The sequence below is a fragment of the Nicotiana sylvestris genome, chromosome 9 (genome assembly GCF_000393655.2).
Source record: "Nicotiana sylvestris chromosome 9, ASM39365v2, whole genome shotgun sequence".
Lineage (NCBI taxonomy): Eukaryota > Viridiplantae > Streptophyta > Magnoliopsida > Solanales > Solanaceae > Nicotiana > Nicotiana sylvestris.
This window is the reverse complement of record NC_091065.1, coordinates 791,925-808,981: the sequence shown is the minus strand read 5'-3', so window position 1 is coordinate 808,981 and position 17,057 is coordinate 791,925. Positions and strand designations below refer to the sequence as shown.

General features: G+C 34.0%; 1 protein-coding gene across 8 annotated transcripts; it reads left to right on the top strand.

The window, feature by feature from the left end:
- Positions 1–4,133: 4,133 nt before the first annotated feature.
- LOC104246946 (protein SAWADEE HOMEODOMAIN HOMOLOG 1-like) lies at positions 4,134–12,051 on the top strand. 8 transcript variants are annotated; one of them, XR_011402361.1, is made up of 9 exons: positions 4,134–4,352; positions 7,269–7,354; positions 7,449–7,494; positions 7,579–7,711; positions 8,445–8,508; positions 9,095–9,260; positions 9,442–9,585; positions 10,517–10,592; positions 11,318–11,438. XR_011402361.1 is itself a non-coding variant. In XM_070156480.1 (9 exons), the coding sequence occupies exons 1-8, from the start codon at positions 4,287–4,289 to the stop codon at positions 10,520–10,522; spliced, it is 711 nt and encodes a 236-aa protein (XP_070012581.1). In that variant the 5' UTR covers positions 4,134–4,286; the 3' UTR covers positions 10,523–10,571; positions 11,318–11,405. The 8 variants fall into 8 exon arrangements, 5 of the variants coding, with proteins under 5 accessions (XP_070012581.1, XP_070012580.1, XP_070012579.1 ...); XM_070156480.1 differs by having other exon boundaries at positions 10,517–10,571; positions 11,318–11,405; XR_011402359.1 differs by having other exon boundaries at positions 4,135–4,352; positions 10,403–10,592.
- Positions 12,052–17,057: the final 5,006 nt, after the last annotated feature.

Sequence of the window (17,057 nt, the reverse complement as noted above, 5' to 3'; positions counted from 1 at the left end):
ATTGTGAGATACGACCAAGTGCCAAGAACGACTTAATAAATGAGGCTACTTGTGCCATGTAATGAAAGATAGGAAGGAAATGTGAATTGAGAAGAACGATTGAAAGGATGATGTCTCAAGTGAGATGGCCTAGCCGATCGGGCCATGATCGGACACTATGCCTCACACATGGTGGTAATTGTGCTGGATTGATTGATTGAAATTGTGGATATGGTAGATGTCTCAAATGAGATGACCTAGTCGATCAGTTCGAGATCGAACTCCGTGTAGGAACACGGTGGTATTATGGATTGTAGCACATAGCACTAAGATTATCAACCTAATAAGATGGAAATTGAACCGAAACTATGTGATCCTTACTTGGTGTTTTCATATTTGTTTGAAGCTCTTGTGGCACATTATGACTGCTTCCCTTTTGTTTCATTGTTCATTCTATTAAGATTGGTGTTTAGTAAAACATATTAGTACTATTTTTAAATGAATGTAGGTGGTTCCATAGCAGACAGTGTTGATCGCAGCTAGTGGTGCGCCCTCTTTCCAGCTGACTTGGTGAGCCCCACATCATTTCAGGGTCCTATATCTTTTGTATCTTATGTTCACCTTCTTGTCATATTTTGAGGTATAGTCGGAGCCTTGTTGCCGGCACTTTTATAGCACTTTCTTTTGTGTCTGCTTAGAGGCTCTGTAGACAATATGTGGGTTGTATATGGGTGTTGGTAAGGTCAATGGATTATGTTGTGCTTTGAATTCCTGTCCCACTAAATCGTAAGGTGTATGTACTTTAAAACTTAACAATGATATAACTAATGAATCGGCTTAGTAATGTACTTATATGATCTCATATTGTCTAATTGATGAAATCATGTCTTCTCTTGATCGTAAGTGAGTTTGGTAAAAAGTGTCTAACAGGCTTGCTCGGCCAGGTTCACTCGGTTGAGCGCCGATTGTGTTTCCCGAGCTTGGGGCGGGACAGTTCTGGGAAGCTTTCGGGTTGATTTGGACCTTTAATTCTTGACTTAGAAGTCTAAATTTGAAAATGTTAAACAAACTTTGACTTTTGTGAAAATGACCCCAAAACTGTATTTTTTAGATAGCTTTATTCTGTGATTTCAGACTTGGACGTATGCACAAAATTAATTTTGAAAGCCCGTAGGTTGATTTGTGTTGATTTTCCGAAATTTGAAAATTTAAAGTTGAAAAATTTGGTTGTAGGTTGACTTTTAGCTATCGAGCTCGGAATTCGATTTTGGGACTTGGATAAGCTTCGTTATGGTATTTAAAACTTGTTTGCAAAATTTGGTGTCATTTGGAGTTATTTGGTAGGATTCAGACGCTTAGCTGTAATTCTAGAAGCTCTTGAAAATTTCTTTGAATTTCATGCATTTTAGTGTTCAATTCGTAATTTTAGATGTTATTTTTATGTTTTGATCACGCGAGCGAGTTTGTATGATATTTTTAGACTTGCGTGGATGTTTGGTTTGGAGCCTCGAAGGCTCAGATGAGTTTCGGACATGTTTCGGAATGTTTTAGACTAAAGTTAAAAAAATCTGGTGTCTGTTGCTCAGGTATCGCAATTGTGACACCAGAGTCTCAATTGCGAAGATGACAGGTGAGGAGAAATTGTCACAAATATGACCTCCCCTTCACATTTGCGAAGCCAACAAGATTTATCTAAGTTCACATTTGCGAACTATTGTTCGCTTTTGCGATATTCCCCCAGTTCGCAATTGCGAAGACTTTATCGCAATTGCGATAGATGCCGAGTCTGTCAGGGTTTCCTTGTTGATTTCCATTATTTAAGACGCATTGTTAAATGTTATCCCTTTTATTGTGAGTTAGTCTTATCTAATATCGTGGTTATACATTACTATTCTCATTGTTGAGTTATGTGGTGTTGAAGTTGTGAAAGTTGTTAATACGTTGAGGCGATGTTGGTTATTGTTTAAACATCTATCTTATTGAGCATTCTTCATTCATTGTTGTTGTTGATATTCTTTTATACGTTGTGGTGGAGCCATGGACTAGTATTGAAAACATTGGTCTTGTTGTTGTTGTTAGCAAGTTGTGATATATGGGCACTTGTGGTGCGAATTGTTATTCTGATATGATATTGACGCTCATGCGGCGGTATAAGGCTTGGAGTTAATGTGCATATGGCGGTATAAGGTGGGACTTATGTGCGTGTTGTTTGTGGAGGAACTATGTGAAGCCACGTGGCATCATAGGATGGACTAAAGTGCGTGTAGCTATTTCGGAAAATTATTTTCAAAAGCTATTTCAAATGTACGGCTCACGCGGCGGTACAAGGAAAGATTATGATTGAAATTGAGAAATGTGATACGAGGTGGTACCTCGATTGTGATTCTTGATTATACGAGACGGTATTTCGGTTTAATTTCATTATACACGAGGCGGTACTTCGTTGTGATTCTTGCCATTTATTTTATGTTGCAAAGTGTTTTAGGGGGGAATATTTCTTGTTGCTTCATTCTTTATTGTTCTAATAGTTGTTGTTCGTTCATGATCATTGTAGCTCTTTAGTTGCTTCTTTTATGCTATTCCCATTGTTGATTTCCGGTACTAGTTCATGCTATTATCTTGGTTTTATTTCAGATGTTTCTTCATTTTCCATTACATATCCGTATTATATTTTTATACTGTCTATTTTATATCCTAGTAGGTATCATGACCTGACCTCATCACTGCTCTACTGAGGTTAGGCTCGATACTTATTGGGTATTGTTATGGTGTACTCATACTACGCTTCTGCACATTTTTTTGTGCAGATCGAGGTACGTCTGCTCTTGCCGGTCGTTAGAGATTGTCTGTAGCTGCTTCTTGGGAGACTTCAAGGTATACCTGCTCCACTTCCGCAGGTCTCAAAGTCATTTTTCCTATTTTACTTCTTGTTGCATTTCTTACGGACAATGATGTATTAGATATTTTAGAATTATTCTATAGAGCTTATGACTCAATTCCACCGATTTTGGGGTGTGTATTATGAGATTCTGTTTTCGGAAGGTTTTTATCAATTATTCAGTTGTTTTCAGTAACTTGTTAATTATATCTGTTAAGTTATTGTTGATTGTTAGGCTTACTAGTCATAAAGATTAGATGTCATCACGACATCCCACGGAGGGTAATTGGGATCGTGACAGGAGGTATAGTATAAGTTGGATTTAGACCATCCCAGTAATTTATCTTAACTTTGTATATGTATTATAAATCTTTTAAATACGGACAAATATTAAATTTCGAACTAGTAATTCAAACAATCAGCGAATTTAGTTTTGAACTTATAAAATTTAAATTTTGAAGATGTGTGTGAGTACTTCATCCATTACATTGAGTTATCTTTGAAGATATTTTACATTATTACATTTTTATTGAGCTTTCACTCAAGAATTATAATCCATTAAATTAGTCAAATTTTAAGTTTTGACGTGATATATTTTTTTTTCTATCAACTAACTTAGTATGCGTTACTTTAATATTCTTTTCTACGACAAAACTAATACACCTACATAAGTAAAAAAAAAAAGTTAGTTAACTTTCTCTAATATAGCATCAATGAGTATGGATATAATCTTCTATTTTAATTTAAGAATTTTGGGGTCGATTACTGGGAATAAATTATTATTTTTTGGTAATGAGCATTTTTTTCTTGAATGAGTCTTATACGATGCAAATCTGATTAATGAAGCTTGAAACGTACACGATAAGAAAAAATCATTGAAAAATCTGAGATGTTTTTCTCTCTTTACACCCTCATTTCGATACGTTTCAGCTTTACCTTCATTTATTCTTATAGCATATTTGGCCGTGCTTTTTTTATTTTATTTTTACGAAATGTACTTTTTTCAAAGTTAAGATATTTAACCATATTTTTAAAAGAAAAAAGTATTTTTAATTAGAAGTATAAGTAGTTTTTGAGAAACATATAAAGTAACTTCTTCCCAAAAAATATTATTTAAAAAATATACTCAGAAGCACATTTTAAAAGCTTAGCTAAATATAAATTGCTAATCAAAAGTATATTTAAATTTTTTAGTCAAATATAAATTACTTCGTATTAAAAGTAATTTCTTAAAAAACACTTTTCAAAAATCAATTTTGAAATAAGCGCCCAACAAAACCATGAAAAGAGACAAATTGGGTTTCGTTCCAAATTGTGGGTTTCGTTCAAATCTACTGTTAAGTGGATTTGGATCTTCGACCATATTTCTCTCTTTTACTATAATTTCTTCAGAAAAAAAATTGTGGGTTTTGTTCAAATCTACTGTTAAATGGAATTGGAACTTCGACCCAGAAAGAGACAAATTGGGTCTTTCTCTGGTTTCTCACAAACTGAGGTACTTTTCCATTTCTTTTCTGGGTTCCATTTTTTTTAAAGAATCATCTTTTCCAAGTTTGTTCTTGACGGGTAATTGAAGAATTGTATTAAAATGATATATATTTGTATTTTGAACTATGCATTAAGTTGATATTTTTCTTGTTTGATCTCTATTTAGAAAATTTGTTTATCTTTTTCATGTTTTGGCTTTTAGGGTCGTTGAAAAGTTGTACTCCTTTAATTTATATAATACACTTTCCTTATTAATATCTACGGGAGGGGTTGCTGTGATGGTGAGCAACCTCCACTTCCAACCAAAGAAGTTGAGTCACCCCAAGAGCAAGGTGGGGAGTTCTTTGAGGGAAGGATGCCGAGGGTCTATTTGGAAACAGCCTCTCTACTCTAGGGTAGGGGTAAAGTCTGCATACACACTACCCTCCCCAGACCCCACTAGTGGGATTATCCTGGGTTGTTGTTGTTGTTGTTTGTTTCCTTATTAATATGTTCCAAAAAGAATGATACTCCGTATGTTCCATTTTTATGTGAATCTTCACTTTTCGAGGGCCAATTTGACTAATCTTTGAAGCTAAATTGAATTAGATTAATTCAATATTTCAAAGTTAAAATTAGATATTCAAAAATTATAGAAAAAGTGTGCCGACCAGTGGGGAGGATGCTACTTACGAGCTGGTCAGGGACAGGTTTTGGTCACTCCTGAGGAGTAGAGAGGCTGTTTCTGATAGACACTCGGCTCAAGAAGATGAGAAGAGGCAAGGACCCAGTAATATAAGAGGAAGCAAGAAAGAAAGATAACATCAGCAACGTAATAACTAGAAAATAGAGAGAAAAGCAATAACAATAAGCAGTAACAGTGGTACAGTACTACAGACAAAATGGAGTAATATGGATACAACAAGAGCCACTAGCATCCTAAGACACTACACTATCGAACCAGCCTCCTACGATCTAACCTGCAGCCCTAAAGAAGTAATATGGACACAATTGAAGCCACTAGCAGCCTAAGACAGAACCCATGCTAGCCTCCTATTTCCTAACCTACAACCTTAATGCTCGCCTTCCACAACTTCCTATCGAGGGCCATGTCCTCGGAAATCTGAAGTCGCATCAGGTCCTGCCTGATCAGCTCTCCCCAATATTTCTTTGGTCACTCTCTACCTTTTCTCACACTTGTCAAGGCCTTCACACCTCCTAACCGGGGCATCCATGCTTCTCCTCCGCATGTGCCCGAACCATCTAAGTCTAGCTTCTCGCATCTTGTATTCTATGGGGGCCACGCCCACCTTCACCCGGATATTTTAGTGTCCGCACATCCATCTCAACATCCTCATTTCTGCAACTTTCATCTTCTGGATATGAGAATTTCTTGACTAGCTAACACTCAGCACCATACATCATGGCCGGTCTAACCACCGCTTTATAAAACTTACCGTTAAGTTTCGGGGGCACCTTCCTGTCGCACAAGACACCATATGCTAGCCTCCATTTCATCCACCCACCCTTATACGTTGCGTAATATCCTCATCAATATCCCTATCCTCCCGGATAACCGATCCCTGGTACTTGAAGCTCCCTTTCTTGGGAATGACTTGAGGCAAGCCTCACGTCCATGTCCACTTCTCTCGAAATGCCGTTGAACTTGCACTCCACGTATTCTGTCTTAGTCCTGCTCAACAATGTGATGAAAAAATGCATTTCAAAATGTTGGTCAAGGTTTACATAGTTTGAATCTCGAAAACCGAAAAGGTTCACATAAACTGGAACGGTCGGACTATGTTTTTGGGGCTATAAATCAGCTCATTAAAGGTAAAATGCGAGTTTAATATTAAATAGTCTCTAAATATAGATAGATGTCATTCTTTATAGGACAGGCTAGAAAGGAAAGAGTGTTATATAAATTGAGACAAATGGAGTATATAGTTGTAGTATGAAGTATGCATTATCACTCTGCCTATGTGCAATAAATAGCCGAGGTTGTGGTAGGTTGAGATTTAGAGTAAAAGTAGTCATACTATAATAAATGATTAATGAATGGATACAGAGAATTTATATAGGTGACCCCAACTTGTTTGGAATTAAGGTGTAGTTGATTGATAGATATAGAGGAATTTTCTGCGCTTGACGCTCATTGGATTAAATCATGTTGAATTGTGTGAACGGCATTGTATTATGATTTAAGCTGTTAAAGAGGAGATATTTTTATTTATTTAAGTTTGTGACGTCTCTTACATGCGGGATGAATCTTTATTTCCCCTTTTCCTTTGAGGCTCCAAACATTGGGATATAGTTTGTTGATATGTGACCGCGAAAGTTTAACGCAAGAACTTTGTCTGTTTTGATTCCATATTGAATTATATGAATGCCTTAGTATAAAAGTTTAAATAGTTAAGGACGCTCTGCGACAATGTTATGAAGGATGAAACCAATTAGACAGTAGTCTCTTGCAAAAGGTTAGCAAGTCTCAGCTGTTGGAATTGAGCAAACCAGTGGGTTTGATTTAGTTTACGATCTACATATCACAGTTAGTTCAGTTTGATAATAGGTTGCTGTCCCTCTTCTTCCATTTAATATCACAAAAGAAAGAAAATAGTGAGAGTATTTAAATGAGCTAGAAATATTGGTTGCTAATAGAATGTAGAAGCTAAGGTCTATTAAAGTTACGTCCTTTCTGCATTATTTTGTAGAAATGTTAGTCTTGAATGTTTATATCAAAAGACATTTGTCGTGTTTCACTGAGATTGCAAACTGAGGCTGCAAACTGCAAGCACTTCAGTTTTGCCTTGCAGTTTTTGTACATATTACATTTTGCTGCTTTTGAGCGTTAGGAACCCAAAAACCATTGGATGCAACTCTAGTTCGGTTATTTTCTTCCGACTGATAATCTTTTCATCGTCTTCCAAATCTTTCATTCGAGCAGATTGAGAAAATGGAGAACTTAATCAACGAATCAAGTGAACAAGTTTGTGACCCAGAATTCTGCAAGAAAGTGGCAAAGACATTCATGTAAGTTTTCACTTTGAACCAAGTAATTTCTTTTTGCATACTCACAATCCGTACATGTATATTCTTTAATGCATACTTCTCGGCATGTTTTTAGGCGCTCTCAAGGTCGTGCAGGAAAACCGATTGTTAAATGGACTGAGGTTCATACTTCAATAGCCTTTCTCTAGGATCTGTTCTTGTGGCTTGAAGGTTCGTATGACACTAACTATTTCACTTGATTTTAGGTCCAAACTTGGTTTCAGAACAAGTTGCAATGCTGTTCATCGAAGGATAATTCAGCTGAGGCCAACCAAAAACTGCCTGACGTCACAGAAAGATGTGCTTTAGATAAAGCAAATGAAAGCTCTCATACGGCAGGTCTTTTTCAACATATATTTTCTACGTTGCCAGAAATTGACATGATGGTTATATGAGACTAATGTGGCTAAGTACAATGTTATTTCGTTACTCCCTCACTGGCCGATTAGCAGTGGTATTAATAGTACTAATGTTTAAGTGCAAGAAGGTAGACTATTGAATTGACTACAACCACTATTTTCTCTGGAGAAATTAAGTGCACATTAGTGCTTCATTGAATATTCACTATGTCAAAATTTGACATTTTTGTCTGTAAATCCGTTGGGGAGATATGATACTCTTAATATTCCCAACAAGTTTTGGCTTGTTTATGTTTTCTCATCTCCAGCTGAGTAATTAGTAATATTAGTAATTAGTAATTATCTTTCACAAGTCCTCCCCTTCTTCTGTCTTGTTTTCCATTGTTTATCTTCTATTATTTTCTTACTGTTGTCTAGTTTCCTTTACCAACTTCAACTAAAAGCTTAACATCCACTTAAAGCTACATTCAACTAACATAGAATTAGATGGAGAAACCATGTTGAGGATCTGGTACTTCAGTTGGTAGAAAGTAAGTAATTGTTGAGATACCAAAATTGCATAGGCGTTTTCTTTTTCCTTTTCTTTTTCTAATATAGATAGTTCAAATTCTTTTGTTCTGAATAGTTGGTGCTCCTTTCTCTTTTAACGTTAAAGTTGCATTTCCTTTCGCATCAGACATGTACTTTATGTAGTCATGACAAACTTTTTGCAGGCCAAAAAGTTCCATCGCAATCAGAACTAGAATTTGAGGCGAGGTCTTCAAGAGATGGGGCATGGTAAGAGTACAATTAGCAAGCAAGAAGGTTTTGGTCCTTTACAGTCAGAAGTACTTACTGGGTACACGATGGTTTCAGCATATCCTTTTGGATACATAATTGAGTTTTATCAGCACTGTGTTAGTTCATTTTCAGCTCCTTCAACATTAACTTTGAGATGCATATACTTGTAATGACTCTTGTTTGCATATTGTCTTTGTTTGTGACGTCCATATCTCAAAAGGTTCCATAAAATGAAGTTAACTGATTGAATATGACATCCATGTCGACTAAAAAATGTCTTATTTCTCTATATTTTCTTTTCAGAGTTTTATTTGTTTTTCTCTTTTGTTGCTTTCCCTTTTGATGGGTGGTCAATGGCTGCTGGTTGGATAATGTCTTTATGTTTATTTCTTTTGAAATTTGTGCTATATTAGTCCCCATCCATTTTAAACACATGGAACCAGAAAACTCTCTTTGTCTTATGTGTGGTTAGTGAGTTCAAGTGTTCAAATAAGAGGCAATGAAAGTCTGCTTCTCAAATCATCTTAGTTTTAGTTTACATAAAACTTTCGAAGCTTGTTTCTTAAGGGGAGTTGTTTTCCAGTTTTGCCAAAAACAATTACCTTAATTACAAATTCCTCGTGAGGTTGATGAAGTCAAAAACATCAGTGCGTGTTGGTGACATGATTAATACAGTGTTTTCTTCTGGATTTTACAGGTATGATGTTGATTCATTTATCTCTCACCGATTTCTTAACTCTGGAGAACCTGTAAGCAGTTCATATTTCTTCTAGAACTAACACATTATAACCGAATGTAGACATTGTTGAATATGCTAAGCCTACTTAATTAATTTTTTAACAAGAATCTAAATATGCTCCTAATTATATTTCTATTACGACAGAAATCAAATCTGTAATGTATGCAATAACCAAGTCAATATTTTTGCAGGAGGCTCTTGTGAGATTTGTGAGCCTTGGATCGGAGGAGGATGAATGGGTAAACATAAGAAAGGCAGTCCGCGAGCGCTCTGTTACTCTTGAAAATTCAGAGTGTAACAAACTGAAGGTTGGGGATCTTGTTTTGTGCTTCCAGGTACTACTTCCATTGGAATTTCTTTTCCCAATGTTGCAATCAAGAAAAGCAGAGAAATAAGTGACTTTTCAGTTCATGATTTCCAAGAAAAAAGAATTTTCTGAGAGTGCTTGGGTGGTGTGCACAATGGAAGAAAAAGATTCATAAAGGTGATACTTACTAGTTATGATAGGTTTTAAATAACCTTTAATATTATTATAATAACAATTATTATTATCATCGTTACTATATATATATATATATATGTAGCTTATTTTCACTACTATTATTTTATTTTTGGAAAAGGGTCAAAAGTACCCCTCTACTATGGGAAAATGATCATATATACCCTTCGTTATATTTTTAATCTATTATTATCCCCGACGTTATAAAACTGATGCAAAAATACACTTCTATTAGGATCCTCCATCATGGACAAAACCATCCCAAGTGGCTTGATATGTTGCTGAGTTGTTCGCCACATGGCATGCCACCTCACCACCCCAACTATTTTACACCCTCCACTTCTTCCACCACCTCCCTACTTCACCCAAAATGATTATGCCATCTAAATCCAAATATAACTAACAACAATTAAAACAAAAAAGAATGCACCAAACCCAATTAAATTCTCCATAATTTACCGACGGCATTTGGGGTATATCAAGCCTTGAAGCACCCAAAATCTGCAGAATTTGGATTAAAACTAAAAATAGTTAAATCAAAGAGAAAATAAATAAAACATATACATCGATCACTCTACAAGTGTAAATAAAAAGAGACCTTTTTTTAGAAGGGTTCATTAGACAAATGCCCACGTTTGTTTTGTAATTTTCAGGTGGGTTCTTCATGGATGGGGCTATAACAGTACTGAAGCAAAAGAAGCAATTCTGTAGCAAAACCTTCAACTAAGAACCTAACTTTACTCGGCTTTTTTCATTGTGGTTGATAGGAATAACTGCCATAGCTCCTCAGAGGTCCTACTTATGGCACATGCATAGATTAAGGTGGCAGTAAATTGCTTAAAGGTTGAAGTAAAGTTCAGTTCTTCAATTAACTGCCATAAACTGAATAACTAATAAGGAGGTGATGGTGGCGGCAATTGGGTGAAGACAGATATTGTGTGGAAGAAGTGGAGAGGTTGGGACAGTGAAGTGGCAATGCCACGTGGCGTCCACCTCACCGAAATGTTAGACCACATAAGAAGGTGTTGTCCATGGTGGAGGGTCCTAACGGAAGAAGAGTATTTTTGCACCAATTTTATAACGTCGGGGGCAATGATGGACCAAAAGTATAACAGAGGATATATCTAATCCTTTTACCATAGTAAAGGTGTATTTTTGACCGTTTTCCGTTTTATTTTGGCATGATGATGATATGAGTTGAGCTTAAAGAAAGAAGTGATGATTCATATTACCGACCCAACTTTGTTTTGGGCTGAGGCGTCGGTGTTGTTGTTGTTGCTTGGGTGGTGTGCTAGTAGAAAAGATTGAAAAAGCACCGGAAATCAATATTGTGCCATTTTAAATCCTGGTGTATTTCGAATGCCCCACTAACGCAAAACGATTTAGAGAGATTCTTCTTTCTCGATGGTCATAGGTTAGAGTATCCATAGCTTTATTTCTTTTCTCGGCCAAATCCTTATTTCATTTTGAGGGTAGTACAGATAAGATCATAAAACAAGCGCAAATGTGTTCTATCTTTTTATTGCTTGACTTCTTATTTTTTGTTTGGTTCGTCTTCATTTAACTAGGAGGGAAAGAACCAGTCAAAATATCTTGAAGCTCATGTTATAGAGATTCAAAAGAGATTGCATGACATAAGGGGCTGCAGATGTCTCTTTGTGATTCGATATGGTCGTGATGACACCGAGGTAGGTGTTAGTAATAAGCATACACTATGGAGATGGACTAAATTTTTACCAGATTTTACTATTTCTTGCTCAGGAAACAGTTCGTTTGAGGCGATTGTGTGTTCGACCAAGCATATTAGGGCGTCCTTGACGTAGTTTGAACTTTGAATGTAGTACATGCCGCCAGCATATGCCACTCAATCATAGAATCGGCTCCAGTCAAGGTGAAAAATGTCCGATGATCCCGCCACCCCTGCTCCCGGATTTTGATTCTACTGCTCTATCTGAGAGGTGCAAAAGAATTTGAGAATTCCATCTGGTGAATTGCTGCTGCCTTAGGTGTATAGCTATTAAATGGGGAGAACATTTTGTTTAGCTTAATATGACTGTCTATTGTGAATAATTAGCTCTAAAAACAACATACGAAAAGCTAAATTTTGAAATTTTGATGATACTTTAATGTCATTATTGACTGTTTTAGTGTTTGAAACAATTGTGTCAAAATTTCTCTTTAGATTATGGTTCAATTTTCAACTATAGTATAGTTGAAAATTACTGCTACATCATCCATGTAATGTCTGAGATGCCAAATTTCCCCACAAAATAGTAATCACATCCCAAAAACTATTCTTTAACTCTCTTTGTTCCACTTTTAGTGATTGAGTTATTATTTGGAGAGGTAAATGAGCTTTTCTTTGATTATGAATTTTTAAATAACTTTTAAATATTTTAAATTGTTAAATATTACGACTTAGAGTACTTTCTACGTAAGTTGTGTAAATTTTATTACAAAAGTTTTTGAAGATTTTATGTCCAAATGTAGATGCAAAAATACTCTATCCGTTCACTTTTACTTGGCATGTATACTAAAAATAGATTTTTATTTTTACTTGTCACTTTATGCATATCATGACAAGATAAAAAAAAATTCTGTTATACCCACAGTATTTATTAGTCATTTCAAATCATTTTCTCAAATCCAATAAAATATGCATCAATTAATATAGGTATTATGATAAATTATGCACTTCATTTATTATTTTTTAAGAGACGTGAAAAGTCAAAAGGTGCCAAGTAAAAGTGAACGGAGGGAGTAATCAATTTGAACATAAATGATTCTCAACTTCCAAAAATCAGGCATTGCATATGCTTTAAATTTTATCTACTTTAGAGTTTCGTTGTGTATTAATTTCTGTAAGCATGTCCTCCTTTAAGACAAGAGGGGTTGCTCTGATGGTAAGCAACCTCCACTTCCAACCAAGAGGTTGTGAGTTCGAGTCTCCCCAAGAGACTGTTTCCAATTAGACCCCCGGCATCCTTCCCTCAAGAACTTCCCACCAAGTCTCTTGGGGAGACTCGAACTCACAACCTCTCGATTGGAAGTGGGGGTTGCTTATCATCAGAGCAACCCCTCTTGTATCATCACTGTCACAATTAGTGCCACGCGGGTTCAAAAGGTGGTACTTATACTATTTCGAACAATTATAAAAGGGTAATATGATGACGTCCATGGCCATCGAATAAGTGGATTACGAAGTTAGTTGTGACATCATATTTTGGAATAAAGCGATTTAATTGGCAATAACAAAAAAAAATTGAGATAAAGGTACGTCAAACTAGGTATTTTATGAGATATCATAAAAAAGACTACCACGAACTTCCTCGAATTAGCCAGACAAACTAATTAAAGTCTAAACCATACTACGATAACCCTTAAAATACTTAATTTCCAGCACAGTTGGAAATTAATATGTGAAAAGTCTAAAACTTCATTTTTTGGATAGGTGATGAATAGATTTTCTTGACGAGCAATGTAGTAATTAAAGAATTTTAAGAGTCAATACTATGTCTAATTAGACAAATTTCGCATATGACGAGGCCCGAGCACTGAATGTGTGAGGGGAATAGATTAGGGTGAAATTAAAAAATAGCCAGATTTACAAGTGGTAATTGAAAAATAGCCAAATTTACAAGTGGTAATTGAAAAATAGCCACAGTTTTAAAAGTAATCGAAGTTTAGCCATTTTTTATGTAAAAATAAATTTGAACGAAAACACTGTTCAAAATTCGAAAAATATTCCAGCATAATATACTGGAGTTTGAATTTGTTACATATGAATTTCCAGCCTAATATACTGGAGTTCCAGCATAATACACTGGTCCAGCATAATATGCTGGAAGTTCATACACATGTGCTTCAATCTCCAGTATATTATGCTACACAGGAAGTTTTAGCATAATATGTTGGAAGTTCATATACAGGTGCACCAATCTCCAGTATATTATGCTGGAACTTTTCGTGTTGCAGCAAAATAGTGGCTATTTTTCAATAACTTTGCAAATTCTGACTATTTTTTAAATACCAGTCCGAAAATTGACTAGCACAAAAAAGCGACCAGCCCAAAAAAAGAAAGAAACTGCTTCTGCTTCTTTCCAAAAGCACTTTTTTCCCCAAAAAAAGCTTGGTCAAACACCTCAAGTTAAGAAAAATAAGTGTTTTTGAGAAAAAAAAAAACACTTTTGACCTCTTGAGAAGCTTGGCCAAACATGCTATTAGTATTTTCTTAAGGAGTGTGCCAAAAACCAAAATGCCACTTATTATGGACCGGAGGAAATAAATAAGTTAGCAGGGTAGAACAATAAATAAGTTACCAAATTCCTTTAGGATGTTTTTTCTTTTCAAATGCAATGAATTCCCATCCCCCTAAATCTAATTAACTTAGAGTCTTGTTTGGAAAGTCACCCTGTTATTGGAATTGACGTAATTACTAGGGTAGTAATTACACAACCTAGTAATTATACAGTTGTATAATTACAATGACCTGTTTGTTTGTCATAGTGTAATTACAGTATAATTACATGTTTACTGTTTGATTGCACAAGTGTAATTATATAGTTAAATTAAAATTTAAATTAAGTAATTATCAAAACTTAAAAGTTAATATAATAAATATATGCCTATAATTTAGTTTAGATACTTACAAAAATTAAAAATATAACTTTTATAAGAGCATCATGGAATTCATATTTGATAAAATAAATTAATTGATAAATATAATGTCATAACATTAGTCAAATATTTTACAAAACTAATCTATTAACTCTAACTAAAAAATGAACAACATGCAAGTTTGACATGATATAGTTCAAATTTAGAACCATGAATATAACACAATTTCAAAATTCTAAAAAAAAAAAATAGTTCAAATTTCGACATGATATAGTAAGTTCTACTGCAACTTAAGATTAGGAAACATGACAAGTTTATAACCACAGTCAACAATGAAATTTCAATTTAATTGCATCACTCATTATATGCCAAGTTTGTTAATGACTCATTAATATTTTTAATATTAAGAGGTGTAGTTTCAAAAAATAAAAAATAAAATATAAGCAATTACATGGAATCACAAGAAGTAAAGATAGAGAAACAAAAGATAAATAATGTACAAAAAAAATATATTTTAAAATTTCAAAAGAAATTAAAAAGTAAAAATAAAATTAAAAACTAAAATAATAGAAATAAAAAGTTATAAAGAAAATAAATTAAAATAAAACAAAAAGGAAAGAAACTAAAAAGCAACCTTGTAATTGCACAGTGTAATTACCACCAATTCTCACCTCCCCCTTGAGAATTGGAAAGTGTAATTATACCCCTCCAATTACACCCAATTCTTATTTACTTTATATATTTACTATTGACCATATAACTTTAGGGGTCGTTTGGTAGGATGCATTAGGTAAAATAATGCATGCATTAGCTTTGTGTACTAATAATATCTTGTTTGGTAGATATTTTGAACCTATGCATTAGTTATACATACTATTTGGTATTATCCTATGCATAACTAATGCATAGAAAATAATGGTATTACCGATGCAATGAGTTTTAATGCATGCATTAGCTTAGTTAAAGATAAAATTGTCCTTCAAAATTTATATTTGATTAAAATATGTTAGTTATTATATAATTGCAAGTTTAAAATAACCCAAATAGCGAGAAATAAAATTATATCCTTAGTAATAAATAAATAATTACTTACCATATTTCTTTTTTTATAAATGAATATTTAGTTCTATATTACAATATAGGTAGACAAATCAAATAATTTTTTAAAACTTTTTCATATAAAAATATTTCTCAAAATATGTTTCTTTTAAAAAGTTAGAGGGATGGATTGATTTTAAGGGCATTTTTGTAAACAAACAATTCTTTAAGAAATTGTAAAATGCTTTAATACATCAAACCATACAATGGATAAGAAATATGTCAGCATAACTAATACCAGCATAACTAGTGCAAGCATAATTAATACCAGTATTACTAATACACTCTATTCAGCATTATTTTTATACACCCTACCAAACGACCCCTTAGTGTATAAGTGGTCATAAAATTGTTGTTTGTATGTGTAAGGGGAATATTAGCAAGATTTTATATGTCTTCCTAATTATGATTGAAATATATTTTACCATTTAAAGTACTTTTTTGGTTTAATAATTCGATATTCAAAATTCATTAACTAAATTAATTTTGATAGCAAATGTTTCCCTTTTTAGTAGGGTTTATGGGCCTTTTAAGTACTTATCCCTCGTTATTTCCTCCAAATAAAAATAGGACTTTTTCGTATATATACGAGAGACCACCGAAGAATTAATAGATAAAAATTCAGAAACATTATTAATTTTTTTTGTATAGATTGATGGAATTGATCTTATGTGTTGTATAAGTGCATATAACAAATTATTTTTTAAATAATTGACATAGATAGGTTAAGTGAACATAATTGACATAAGTGTTCAAATAATAAGTTGGTTGATATAAGTGGATTGGCCTTAAGTCGGAAATTCTTTGAGTGACTTCATCTTTTGCTAATTTTTTGCTGCCTACAACGTGACATATTTGAGGGTAAATGCGTGAAAATAGCATGGGTAGCCAGTTTTTAGACTGATAATTGAAAAATAATTAGCGTTCGCAAAGTCATTAAAAATAGCCACTATTTTGCTACAACATTGAAAGTTCCAGCATAATATACTGGAGATTGGTGCACCTGTGTATCAACTTCTTGCATATTATGTTGAAACTCCAACACACGAAAAGTTCCAGCATAATATACTGGAGATTGGAGCACCTGTGTATGAACTTCCAGCATATTATGCTAGAAGTCCAGTATATTATACTGGAACTCCAGTATATTATGCTGGAATATTTTTTATATTTTGAACAGTATTTTCGTTCAGATTTATCTTTACATGAAAGGTGACTAAATTTCTATTACTTTTGAAATTGCGGCTATTTTCAATTACCACTAGTAAATCTGGCTATTTTTGAATTTCACCCGATAAATGCTTACTTGCACTCAATATTTAACCAAACCAAGCAATTTATCTATATTAGCTCCATATTAAAGTGAAAATTCTTTTTACCCAACCATAATGAAGTGATAGATGTGTATACAAATAATATAACATGTATCTTGTACTTATTAGTTTGATGTCGATACTAGGTGCGGTTAAGTTTTTCCCCACATTACTTTGTCATAGTGTGCTTAACTTAATAATTTTTTGTTTGTTTGGGGCGACTGTCCTTGACATAGTTTGAACTATAAATATAGTATATCCCCAAGCATATGCTACTCAA